Consider the following 13337-nt stretch of genomic DNA (forward strand, 5'->3'; position numbering starts at 1 on the left):
GCGAAAAACCGAGGGGATGGACACGACAGGTCTATTATGTAAATCCAACAGTCCTCCAAGGACTCTGCCCACTGATCTCTGAATAGAAGCAGACGTCCCCCCACTCCCGCCGCCGTGAGAAGGGGGAAGGACAGTCAAACTGCCGGCTTACCTGGGAGTTTGGGAGGACAATTCGTGTCCTCCCGACACCAGAGTGTCCTCTGGTGCCAGATGGCCCGACCAGATGAGCACCCCCTGAAAGGGTTATCTAAATGAGCCAAACCTTGGTGCCCTAGGCTTTAAGATATTGACTGGGAGGAAGGTACTTTTGCCTCCTGTAGCACCTTTTGCCAGGCATTATGCTGTCCAATTCAGGCCCGATTAACACTTCACCTGAGTAAGGGATTCCAGAGATTTCTTTGCTCCGGTGTCTGCGTCCCAGGACCTCAGCCATAGGGTCCTCCTGGCCACGATTGCCATTGCAGAAACCGAGGAGGAGATGGAGGCTGCATTTTGGGAAGTCTCATTTAAGTATCCTGCAGCCTCCTTGAGGTGCAAGGCAAGGGGGAGCAAGTCTGAATCTTGCAGACTCGTTACCAACTGGTCAGCTCATGTTTCCATAGCCCTGGCAACCCAGGCTAATGAAAATATGGGTATAAATGAAGTGCCTGTTGCACTGTAGATGGACTTTAAAAATGCCTCTATCTTACGGTTAGTGGGATTTTGCAGGGTGGCTGTCACTGGGACAGTGTGTGGTGTAACGAGCTAAGCGTCCCACTGGCATATCAACCCTTGGGACCTGTTCCCAACGGTTTATATAATATTCCTTTAAAGGGTATAGAGCAAGGTACCTTTGTGGAATAACGAACCTGCGATCAGGTTGTTTCCAGGATGCATCTGCAATTTATTTCAGCTCCACTGATGGAGAAAAGCAGATTGCCCGTCTCCTGACCTTTTTAAAGAGACTTTGATCTGTAGTTCTAGTCTCTTCTAATGCCTGTCGGACTGCTACCACCAGGTCGTCAATCCCGATATCTGGGGTATTCCGGAGTCTGTTACTGGTGTGGAATCAGAATCCTCTATACACCTCTGCACCTCAGTTATATAGTAATGCCAGCAATGGCGATCTGCTGGTTCTTCAATAAGCACCACTCGCCCAATCTTTATTACTGTGGCAAACCAGACACTAAGGAGTCTATTTATCACCGGTGGATAATGTGCAGCAATAAGTAACATTTTGTATCGCCGCGCTCCTTGTATTTTCCACGCCAGGGCTCTTTGGCAAACCCTGGCAAATACTTCCTTCCAAACTAAGTAAAAACACCTTCACTGGCAGCCCGATGCCGTCAGCGAAGGTAGAATCAGTTCCATGTGGCAGTCGCACATAGTGACGTGACCGGGAAATGGAGTCCATAGGACTCACTGCTGTCCACGGTTCACCAACGAGCTTTCAGTTAAGAGGAAGTCAGATCTTCAAATAAAACTCCGGGAAGCGTAAAGATTCTTCCACTTGAAGGACTGGAAAAGGATGCGGTGAGGACGGGGAGTAATCTGGATACGTCTCTTTCCAGGGCAGTGCGGAATTAACCCATTTGTGGCCACTGCCACATGAACAGGAATTTCAGGAACACAGCTAGCACGATACATAGGAGATTGCAGGCTATCTTTTCTGTATGTGGGGGGAGAATTTTTCAGGCACGTAGTGAACGTCTGGAAAATTAGGCATTTAAGAACACTGCTCTATAAAAATATCTGTTAGGACGTGGTGTACGGTCTTGTGCATGTTTGAGATTCTTCACTGCATGCCATATTTATGTATTATATTATGCACATACACAGAATCATCCCCATCATGAGTTCTGCTTCGTCAGAGTGTACAGCAGCTTTAAGAGAATTTACTACTCATATGAAAGAACGTATTTCTGAAACTGCCGTTTCCATTGTGACGGGATTCTGGTCTAACGGCTCTGCAGGAGGGGGTCACTTCCCCAATATCGATGGGAGGAAAGGGAATCTCCGCTATATGTCTCTAATGTAATCTGGAAAATATAAAGCCAGGTTCTCTTGACGTTCTTTCTACTATAGAAGTGTAGTGTTGTTAGGGCACCTTGTGCCCACGTAACACGTCTTCAGGAACTTCAGCTTAAATGTATTAAGGTCTCCCAAAATAAAAAGTAGAGTGTGTAAAAATAGAATACGGACTAACGACTCTTTGTCTCAGGTATAAAAACTGTATCGGGAAAGTATAGTTGTAAGACACAGCATATAATTTATTTAAGAAACTGCTATACAGTTGAAAATCCTAACAACAAGTCTCCTGCTAGACAGTAAACTCCGGCTTTGTTGTGACAGAAGGTTGTAAAACTTGTACAAATGTTTATTATTCCATCATTATTTGGGAACTGACCTTTGCACCCCCTATGTATTCTGGATATTACTTCACTGTACACAATGGGGTCATGTCAGAGACGAATACTGGATTACCCGGAGGAGGAGGAAGTGGCTCGTGTTCTAACTGAATACGCAGGTGAATAGCAGACATCTCCTGTTATAACTAGACAAAGTGCAAAGTTCATGCAGAGCGCTCCAAAAACAAAAGAAAATACAGATTAACTGCACATGATCCTTAGGTTTTATTTAAAATAAAAAAATAAAAATGTGATGTTATGAAGGTGACAAAGGACTGAACTGTACGGGGACAACAATTCTTTAATATAAACATTCTGGTTCCAAATTCATTTTCCTTGATGAGCGATGAAAAAAAAAAAAATAAAAAAAAATTAATAACCAAAACGAAAATAAAAAGGGAAAATAGGAGACAGAAACTCAGTAACTAATCTTTCTGTCAGTAACATTTATCGGACTTAAATAAGAGGCTTCTCTGATTTTCTTTTTTTTAAAAATGGCACTTTTCTTACAAACCAATGAGCTTAAAACAAAAAAACTAAATATATTATATATTTTGCACAGATGCAGGTGTTAATTCATATGCCCCCTTAAAAAAAGAAAAAAGAAAAAAAAAAAAAAGACTGCAAAATGCAGAAAACCACATTTAGGCTCTATTACATTTACAAATACATACATAAATATATTACATACACCAGCAAACCAAAAGAAAGCGGGTAGGTGTCACACTAAGGATGTGTTCGCAGACTGCTCCCGCACAGACATTTTGGCTGATCACAGTTGTTTCTTCTGTAAAGTATTCAAATTGATGGTGGGGTCCAGAAATGCGCACTGGCATACTTTTCCCTCGGTGTTGCTGTGAAACGCGTCAGTTTGTCCAGTATGGGGAACTGGTGTAGGCGGTCTTGTTTGCCTGAGTCTTCTGCTGCATGGCGTTCGGTTGGCTGCGTTGACCAGATCCACCCTGGAACGGAAATGGAAACTTCAGAAATTAAAATACAAACAATGGTCAAAACACAAAACTGGAGGTGAAAGAGGATTAGAGACCTAAGAGGGAGACAAGGGAGGACTCCAAAGCCCCTGATGATACCTACAAGACATTTACCACAGCTGCTCCAACATACTAAGCTAGGACCACAAACCTGGTCTTCAGGTCAATGTAAACCGCTAAACAGGAAACCTCACTGTCTACCAAGTTGTACTATAGGGAACAGGAAAGGGCTCAGACTTCAAACTGAATTGATAGTTCAGCTGAAAACTCCAGCTCACAAGTAGATAGGATTACAACAACTTTATAACATGCATATTGGTTTCAGGGATATGTACTACTACAAAGTACATCCGCTACACATGGTGGTGGAGTCTATATTCACTAGGAACAAGCACCTCATTAGTTTTAGGTACCGCCACAATACAGCATATGCGCGCAAGCTAACTTTACGCAGCACTTACACCTCCCCATCTAGCACTGTACACAGAAAAAAAATATATCAGGTAGTGTCCAAGTTCTAGTGAGCTTACGATACACTTGGTGTTTCCTACGACACTGGAAGATCATGTGATTTATCGTAGGCCGTAAAGAACCAAGACTAGGATTCATAAGTGTCAGACTGATTTGGATTGGTGGAGTGAAGGGCGGGGTTCAGAGGGCAGAGTGACTGACCTGTCCATCCTGCTGAAGATGGTGATGAAGCAGCTGGGAGTGAGGTTGTTGATGAGCAGGCAAAATATGCAGGAAAGGAGCTGGCGCGTATCCGGCGGCTGCACCGGGGTTTAAGGGCCCGGTGGATCCGAGAGCAGACGGGAGGCTGAAGGGAGGTGGTGTAGCTGCATGGAATCCCTGCTTGTCAAACGCCTGGAAGACAGAACAGAACACGGAGATCAGTTTATCCCCAGACCCGAGAAAGTTACGGCGTGATCGACACACAAATACTTACCTGAGTCTTGTTGTACACCGAGCCGCTGATGTCGGGCACTCCGCTGTTACTGGAGCTCACAGACACCCCTGCACAGAGGAAAGAGAAATCTAGTTTCTGCACCGACACTGGGAGTAGTTTTTAATGTTTCATTAAGGGCGAAAATAACCTTTTCTCGCCTAATTCCAGCTAAAACCAATTTGTATTGTACATGTTAAATTCTTTACAAAGACACTTTAGGAGGACACCTGTGGTGGGTTATATTCCACCACTGGGAGATTAGGGCATTGGAAGAAAACTGACTCGCTTTCTCATGCGTCTCCTCAGTTTTCCAATTAGCCAAACAAGGAGAGAAGAATAAGAGGAGCAAAGTAGAAAAGAAAAACAAGTTTCCCCAGGTGGACTGGTCCATGTCCCCCCTAAAGCTTCAGACAAGGATTGAATGGCAAGATTACAAAGAACCTAATAACCAGCCTGGATGAGAGAAATGGCAATGAATGAACAGCTGTCTGGTGGAACAGGGAGAACCAGATGGTCACTCTACAGACTGCTGATGCCCTGTGATCCATCGCCCAAGACGGTCCATTATCTTGGAGGGAATAAGCTATCCTAATCCAATGGGTTGTCATAGAAAAAGAAACAATAAAACAGGGACTCCGAAGCAAAACTCTTGAGATCTATACAGGTAGATCCGTAGATAACTTACTACATTCCGAGAGTAAAGCATCAGCTCCTTGGGCTACCAAGGATGGGGGCTCAAGGTTGGCACCACACACTTCTTAATGATATAAATACTGGAGTACGGGACTGTACGAAGAACCATCCTCTCCTTGTGAAAATAGGAAAAGGGCTAATGAGACAGAGGTGCAAGACCATAGACTCCTGCAGGACCTTTATCACAAGACTTAGATCTCAAGGAGAAACAAAAGAACAAAAGGGTGCATGAACATGGCCCACACTTCAGGAACACTAACGTGCGGAAGTAATGCCACTCAACACTAAGAGCACCAAGACCAGCAGACATCTGGACCTTAAACTAGGGGTCAACACACGTTTCTCACAAACTGAAATTGCAATGACCCCACCAGCTCGTCAAGGTCCCTTCACTGTAAAGGGGGAGCTTGTTTATAGACGCAATGCCAGCAGGTCACTCTCTTGCAACCCTCAGACCTCTCCATAATACTGAAAGCCATCGGAAAGTGACCACTTGCTAGGGTCTAGGTTTTGACGAATCAGAAAGTCCAATACCCAGTTTTACATTCTAGGGGCGGATATCTCTGAGATGGCCGGAAACAAATATGCCTATCGCAGAACGAGAGAATTGTCCTTCTAGCAAGTCACTGCAGTAGCACTGTCCATGTATACCCTGGTCCTGAAGGAATGATGTTGATCAGAAGAATGGACTTCTGAGACACCCCATGCTGCCCAGGCACAATGGGAACAGAAAGCTACCCCTGCCAGACGTGGACCGAAAGGGGATCTCTACTAATAGATGGGATTCACTGATTTACTACCCTAGAGAGGGTACCACCATGTTAGACGCTCTGTATTCCGACAAACTCCTTAAAAGGTCTGATCCGGGGGAATTTGTTTTGTGAAAATACAACACGGGAGCTTGTAAAGTGGAAACGCCACTAGACAGTTGACGAGAAAGACAGACTAGGTGTCATGGTTTTTCTGGATTGCTTCCTCATTTTTGTCCCAGACTTCACCTACCTCCTTTTCTAAATATGAACTCGGAACTGCTCCCTAGAAGCCTAATAAGAGAGGGGAGAGGGTGACCGCACTTTGTCGAGTGAGAGACATGGAAGTTCTAAATAAGGGCCCTTGCCAAAACCACTTCTAACATGGAAGTGGAAGACCCTTGGAGCATCTTGTGTCAGGAGAGGCAGGAAATCTGGTTCATATATTAAGCAACAGGCTGGGCCCATTGGGGCTATGCTACAGCAGAGAAAGACCCAGCTGGCTCTCCGGTACCACTAAGCTAGGGGCCTGATCCCTCATCTTAAGCATGGACTCCTGAGAGTCTAACATATCATACAGAGGAAGAGGGAACCAAGAGAACATATTACCGGATCTACTCTGCCTCGCTCTAAAGGACAAGAATCCAAGTGCCACTCACTTGTCCAGGCTACCAGAATAAAGCAAATTAAAGGGCAGGCAGACATAGGGAGTGTTGTACACTCACCCTGTTGAGGGGATGGCTTCAAGGTGGTGCCCAAAAATAAAAAATAAAAAATCTGAACTTCGTTACAGGTTCTACCAGGCAATTCAATGAAAGTGGTTTTAAGAAAACAAATCAAAACAAAAAAAAACCAAATGTAAAACAAAAATGAATCAAGTTCACCAACGGAGAGGAGAGGGCCATTTTCTTCCAGTGTCAGTCTGCTAGTTGGTGCAATATAACAAATATCAGCTGTATACCCCACTACTGTATTAGGTCACTTCTACCCTCTGTTGGGTCCTCTATCAGCCACGAGCAGGAGATCTTGTCCACTGCTGATATGCATGAAATGGGGAAGAGGCCATGACAAGACCGAACAGGAAAGGATCCTGCTGCTCGGGACCATTTAGCGCAGGTACGTAACATTTCAATATAACTGAATAATAATCATATAATATTTACTGAAAAATAACTCAATCTGGTTAAGATGCTATGCGGTATAAGACGCTAACCGGTAAAGTTTAATCATGGGGACAGAACGTATTACAATTATGGATCCAATACAATCTAAGTCCTATAAAATGGTTTTAAATTGTTTAGAATATTGTAATTTTGAGTATTATTTTGTCAGAACGATCAGTTGTAGATTAATGAACAAAGCCTGGATGTGATAAACCTTGGGCCCGTCACTCCTTACACTGGTGGAGGTGACGTACAGGACAGAACAGCAGTGCCACCTATAGGTTCCTCAGATCACCTACCTTTTCCTGGTCCAGTGCCGGCAGACTTGTTTTGTGCTTGCGCGGACCCACTGTAGCCGCCCTTGCTGTAGTCACCAGCCGTTGTTCCCTGGGTCAGGTCATCGTATCCTATGGGAAAATGGACTAATCACATACACATGATGAAGACCTATCCAATAGGAGCAGCAGTATAAGCCAGCTGACCGATAGATCGTTACCTGCACCGTAGCTGTGCTGCCCGTATCCCCCGGCCTGCTGGAAAGGAGTGGACGCTGTGTTCAGATTAACCCCATGTTGCTTGGCTGATGCAGGAGGTACCTGGAAATTTCAAAACAAATATAAAATGTTGTCCTGCGTACAAGAGAAAAAGCAAAATGAAATTAACATTTTGCAAAAATTAATACACGGCTAGGATGAGTGAAGCTACGAAAGTGTTTCATAGGTCTAAAGACCAAACCGTGTCTCATATCCATAAATCTATTGCAGATCTAGAAGCCGAATAGCCTAATTAATAGAACTCTCAATGACCTAGAATCATTCAGCAACGTTATCTAGAACCTCTCTGCTCTGGAACTCTCAGTGATCCCCATTGAATGGTCTGGAACAGACTCTTAGGATCTGTGTGTTCTATATAAGTGTCTGCCGGAATGTTGAACTAGGTGCGACAGCTGGCGCTCTGTACTTACAAACATGGTGGGGCCATACTGGAAAGCACTCGGTACCCCCGGTACTCCAGCGTAGTAAGGTAACCCTGTGTAACTGTAGCCCGGCGGTAGGGTTGGGTTTAGGAACGGCTGCTGAGCCGTATGGTGCGTCTGCGTCTGGTTCTGCTGAGGCTGAGCTAGCGTCGTGGCAGGAGCTGGAGAGGCAGATTCACCGCGGCTAAACTTTGCTACATCACCTGCAATTAAAAGGACACATTGGTAATAACAAACCCACCACCACAGCCATCCACTGCCCATTAGATGTGTGCAAACAAGCAAGTTCCATGTATAAAACTACACAGCGAAAAGGCATAATAAAGAACATAAAACCGTGAAATAATGGGACATAGAACCTATAGATATATAACATATGTGCACAAAACATCAATTGTGTCATCAACCAACCTGAGTATGGGTTGCTCGCAAGACCTCCATCTCTACCCGTCAGTGTCGCCGGTGCGGGAAATGTGATTCCGTAGTAATCCTATGGAAATAAAGCAGATTATGTTTTGCAGATTAACACAAAGCCGTGAATGTGTGAGTGCCACAGAGCAATCTACATAGAGGGTGCAAAACAACAAATCAAACAGTATCTGGAAACCCTGTAGGTGGCGCTGTCGCACTGTACTCACCATTGGTAATCTGGACTGAAGCATTTGGAGATCATCATACCCGTAAATCTGCTTAAAGAGAACAAGAGGGAAAACAATCAGGGAAAAAATACAAAGACTAAGATCCGTCAAACAAGGTGATAACGCCGACAATGCACAACATGCACACATGTAAGACACGGCAGCTACACATCCATCCTGTTTTACATAACACCTGTGGATCATCCAATGAGCTCATTTACATCTGCAAACAAGAAAACAACCCATAAATTAAAACGCTATCTGCATGGCTGACGTACACCTGTTTGTGGCTCAGTCACACTTGGAAATCTGTGAGGGACTCCCTGAGAACAAACTATTGAGAGGGTGGCGGCAGGCAACCAGGCCCGCCGCCAACCACCCAGGACCCCGGGCCCGCCGCCAACCACCCAGGACCCCGGGCCCGCCGCCAACCACCCGCATCCAGCACCTACCTCCAGGAAACCACACCCATCGCCAACCATCCGCATACAGCACCTACCTCCTGCCTTCAGGAAACGACCACCCATCGCCAACCATTCACATCCAGTACACAGCACCTACCACCCGCATCCACCACACAAAGTGCCCACCTCCTGCAGCCAGGACACCACGCCCATTGACAACACTGATATCGCACACCGCGCCAATCTCCCGTAATCAGGACACACAAGACACATTGCTCATTTTTACGACACACAACGACTGGGCTTACTGGGTACGCAGGCAGGAGGCCTCCAGGTCCTACAATGTACTGGTTGTGTAACAGAGGGGGCACACCCTGGGGGAGGTTCGGAGGCGCTTTTCCTGAAAAATAGACAGATGCCTATGACAACCTATCCTGAAAGCCCCGAAATAAAACCTGAGCGTTCAACAAAAGAAACAGATTTTATAGTGCATGAAATTCATTTATCCAGAAAAATTTATGCACAAAGGTAATTTACAACATAAGATTAGGCTCCTCAGGTGTATACACAGCGGATGTTTTATGGAACATCCTGAACACTTCATTAATCACATTAATATGACAGGTGAACCTCACCTGATGACACCAGCGGAGCAGCCCGGGCGCTGGCAGCAGCTGGCACACTGACACTGGGGACGCTCAGGCCCAGGCTGTTAGTAGTGTTGATATTGTTGGCCATGCTGACGATGGAAGAGCTGCTGGTCACAGACGTAGGCGCTGTGGAGAAGGTTGCACTGGGCTGGAGGGATACCGTGTTTTCCACATTCGTGTGCTACGACAGACAAGTATCAGACGCTAATGAAACGTCCGTGTAAGACACAGCTTTTCTAAACACACCAGGAAAATGTTTCACACATATGTATAACCCACCCATCATCATCATCATCATCAGTTATTTATATAGCGCCAACATATTCCGTAGCGCTTTACAATTGGGGACAAATGTAATAAACTAATAAACAAACGGGGTAAAACAGACAGAGAGGTGAGAAGGCCCTGCTCGCAAGCTTACAATCTATGGGACAATGGGAGATTGACACATGAGGTTAAGTATACATTTTGCATCTTGGCCCAGCCAGACTGCAAAGGTAGGGTGACTCATAAGCTAAATGATCCTGTCACACAATAATGTTGGTCCGGGGGTAGTTGTCTTGTGTGAAATTGTGTATTTCTCTCTTGCTGCATTTAATTGTTGGAGGTTGTAACTATGGCAGCTCAGCTACAGGCTCCTAATGGTGAAACTACCGAGAAAACCTTTCAACAAAATCTCATATAGAAGGAAATATCCACAAGAAACATCACATTCTGGAACATTTATGAACGTTACACAGGTAGAAAAAGCTGCAGTGACGGGAAGCGGTTTAGAGAGAAACCCATTGTATAAATTACTGTAAAGCTGGGTACACACTACAGAAATTTCGACCAACTTTTTATGCCGAGCGATTTTACATGCGATTGATGTTCCGATCGCTCGGTCCATGGACTGCATACACACTAGCCTTGTTTGGGACGATAAAGGGAAGAGCGGACATCCCTTTAGCGACTTTTTACAGCCATGTTGTCATGAGCAATGACTAATTTCGTACTCACTGTCGTGGATCGGTCGGAAGTTTATACACACTACACAGCGGGAACGAGATTGAAACGAAAATATTAAACGGTACGACCAACCAAATGAGGCGACAATCGTCCATTTGGGAAGACTTTCGACCATCGTGTCACTACACACACTGACCCGACTTTTTAACGAGCGGTCGTATGATTTAGCCGATTATTGGATGAAAACTGTGTAGTGTGTACCCAGCTTTAGACTGTAAGAAGTTCAGAGATGGAAACCTCGTATATAAAAGGGAAAGGAAGATTTTAATTATAAAGAGATGTTAGAAAAACTATACTGGTTACCTTTAGGTAAAGAAGGTGCCTTAGATCTGCATTTATGAACATACATTACCATCTGTGATTATTCCAATCCCAGTTCCTAAGCACTGTATAAACTCTGTACGACAACCCCATCCCCCCAGGTCTACACTTTCTGGAGTTTACTTTGCAGTTAGAAATCTTGATGCAGAGTGCAAAAAACAAATGAACCATCCATCTGTAGGTCCAACTGATGGGATCATAATGCTTCTGTCACAAGGTACAAAGGTGGTGAAGCAAATCCTGTCCCCAATGTCAATATAGCTGAGAGTTCCATTCAAGCTCCCTAATAGGCCTCTGTCACCCATGGAAATACTTGTAGCCCAATACCCCAGCTGGGTAAATGAAGGGTTTGGAGCTTTATGAAGAAGCCTAAAGTTGTAGTTTTTACTGACACAAAGCTGAGCCCCAGGACTGGGGATGAAAGACCGAGAAGGATGAGAAGGGGAGTGAGGAGAGTCTTACTCTACGTAGAGAATGTCCTATATTTTGGAATAAGTAATGTCTGTGATCGATCTACATTTTAGTAGTTAACTGGGACAATTTGCCCTCCCTTCACCAATACAATTACTGCTGGTATCTATCGACCCCCTGAAACTGCTCTGCAGTCTATAACTTTGGTTCGTCAATTACAAACAGAAGAAAGATTTTTACCATAATAACATGAAGGAATTGTGTGCTGTAACGGTAGTTAAGCGCTGGCATTCTTTATAACATGAGAAGGGGAGGGCAAATTTACTAACCATTTAAACATATATCAGTTCCCAAATTGTGTTAAGCTATAAATAGTAGAGGACACCGTGGGGTTGACGGCTCCTGGGAACGTATCATATTGACATTTGTGGGTTCAAGTGCGATACATAAATAAAAAATAATTATGTATGGCAGCAAGAGGAGATGGGGATATTTTACGTTCATGCAACTGTGTTAAAAACACAAAACAAATCACCAGGCTGGAGAAACAGAACAACGTTAAAGAGGTCACCAAGAACACATCAAAAACAGCATCAATTTGCAATTTTTTCTCTCATTGTGAAACCTAGAAATGTCTCACAAAGTGATGGGAGTACTTACTGCATGAGAGACAGTTGAGGACAATACAGACGCTGCGGGTAGGCTGTTTTGGTGCCCGGACAAAGTGCTAAAATGAGAATCAAAAACAGATTGTAAACACTACATTAGAAACACACACACACACACATCATATTTGTAACAGTCGATACAGCGAATGTCTCCTTAAATGAGTTAATGATTAGTGCAAGAAAAGACTCAGGGACAAAATCTCATCACACGGATCAGATATGTGCTTGGATAAGAAACATCATTGTCTTTCAGGACACTGCGGAGGATTCATGGACACACATTAAGCGATCACTACTGTGTCATACCTGTTGAGCTGTGACAGAGAGCTGCTGGAAAGGTCACTGGGCTGTGGTAAGCTGGACAGCGTGACAGCTGACGTGTGCTGAGACACGGCTGGGAGGAGAGAGGACGCGGTGGAAACCGGACTGGACAGAGATCCCACAGAAGACAGGCTCTGGGAATTCTCAGACTTCACAGATGGGACGGAGGGAGGAGCTGCAAGAAGAGGGAGAAACGTCACATTCCAGGTTTCTCTTTCCAAAGTTCATCATCGTTCCATCATCTTACAGATATGAAACATAAGAACAATAAATAGAATGACAGATAGTAGCAGAGACATGAATACAATGAAGCATAACACCACATCCATGGATAGACAAGAGGTAGCAGCAAAAGCATGAAGTAATGAAGGAATCAGCGAGGGAGACATGAGAACAACAAGGAGAGGACACTGCCCATGGAAATTTACATTCTAGAGGGAGGGGGCAATTAGGTAGTAGGGACAGAGGGAATGGATGCAATGGGTTAGAGGGTAGGGCAGATGATGCATGAAGATGTGCGCAGGTTTGAGGGAGCATTAAAGGACAGAAGCTTGGGGGAAAGCCTGGTAGGATGGGGCAAGGAGAAGTCTTGGAGATGGGAGAGGGAGAAGGTAATGATTGGGGGGGGAGACTGTGGATTGTCAGAAGTGGACTGGACGTGCTGGGGTTTAGCTTGTAATGAGGTCAGACATATATCGAGGGGAAGAATTGGTGAGTTCCTTGTAGGTGAGATTGAGCAGTTTGAATTGAATTCTGAAAAGGACCGACGGGAAACGAAGACAAATTCAGCTGCAGCATTCTGAATGGACTGAAGTGTGTAAAGGACAGTGGGGCAGCGAGTAGGCAGTTACAGTAGGAACCAATGAGCAACTGGACTGGGGTTTTAATTAGGGATGTGCACCGGCGACTTTTGAGGTCTCGTGTTTTGTGTTTTGGATCCGGATTTTCGTTATTTTTGAGGTTCGGATTTGTCTCGCAAAACACTTGACGAAAGGTCTCGGTTCGGATTTAAG

The 13337-nt window shown here is 44.7% G+C and overlaps 1 protein-coding gene and 1 non-coding gene across 9 annotated transcripts in view; both read right to left on the reverse strand.

Moving 5' to 3' along the window:
* Nucleotides 1-2588: 2588 nt before the first annotated feature.
* UBAP2 (ubiquitin associated protein 2) overlaps nt 2589-13337 on the reverse strand; it is a 42181-nt gene continuing 31432 nt past the window's right edge. For 3 of the 8 annotated variants that reach the window (XM_075186460.1, XM_075186451.1, XM_075186469.1), the window contains exons 17-28: nt 12310-12499; nt 11996-12062; nt 9581-9776; nt 9254-9345; nt 8542-8592; nt 8315-8393; nt 7892-8106; nt 7424-7523; nt 7227-7349; nt 4323-4390; nt 4049-4240; nt 2589-3349 (exon numbers count right to left, since the gene is read on the reverse strand). In XM_075186460.1, coding sequence (XP_075042561.1) covers nt 3254-3349; nt 4049-4240; nt 4323-4390; nt 7227-7349; nt 7424-7523; nt 7892-8106; nt 8315-8393; nt 8542-8592; nt 9254-9345; nt 9581-9776; nt 11996-12062; nt 12310-12499 — 1469 coding nt within the window. In that variant the 3' untranslated portion in view covers nt 2589-3253. The remainder of the gene's footprint in view (nt 3350-4048; nt 4241-4322; nt 4391-7226; nt 7350-7423; nt 7524-7891; nt 8107-8314; nt 8394-8541; nt 8593-9253; nt 9346-9580; nt 9777-11995; nt 12063-12309; nt 12500-13337) is intronic. The other 5 variants (XM_075186494.1, XM_075186475.1, XM_075186484.1 and 2 more) reach the window with 5 other exon arrangements.
* LOC142137255 (small nucleolar RNA SNORD121A) lies at nt 12180-12257 on the reverse strand. The gene has a single exon (XR_012687898.1). It is a non-coding gene; the product is annotated as a small nucleolar RNA SNORD121A (small nucleolar RNA).

This window comes from Mixophyes fleayi, chromosome 1 (assembly GCF_038048845.1).
Source record: "Mixophyes fleayi isolate aMixFle1 chromosome 1, aMixFle1.hap1, whole genome shotgun sequence".
Taxonomy (NCBI): Eukaryota; Metazoa; Chordata; class Amphibia; order Anura; family Limnodynastidae; genus Mixophyes; species Mixophyes fleayi.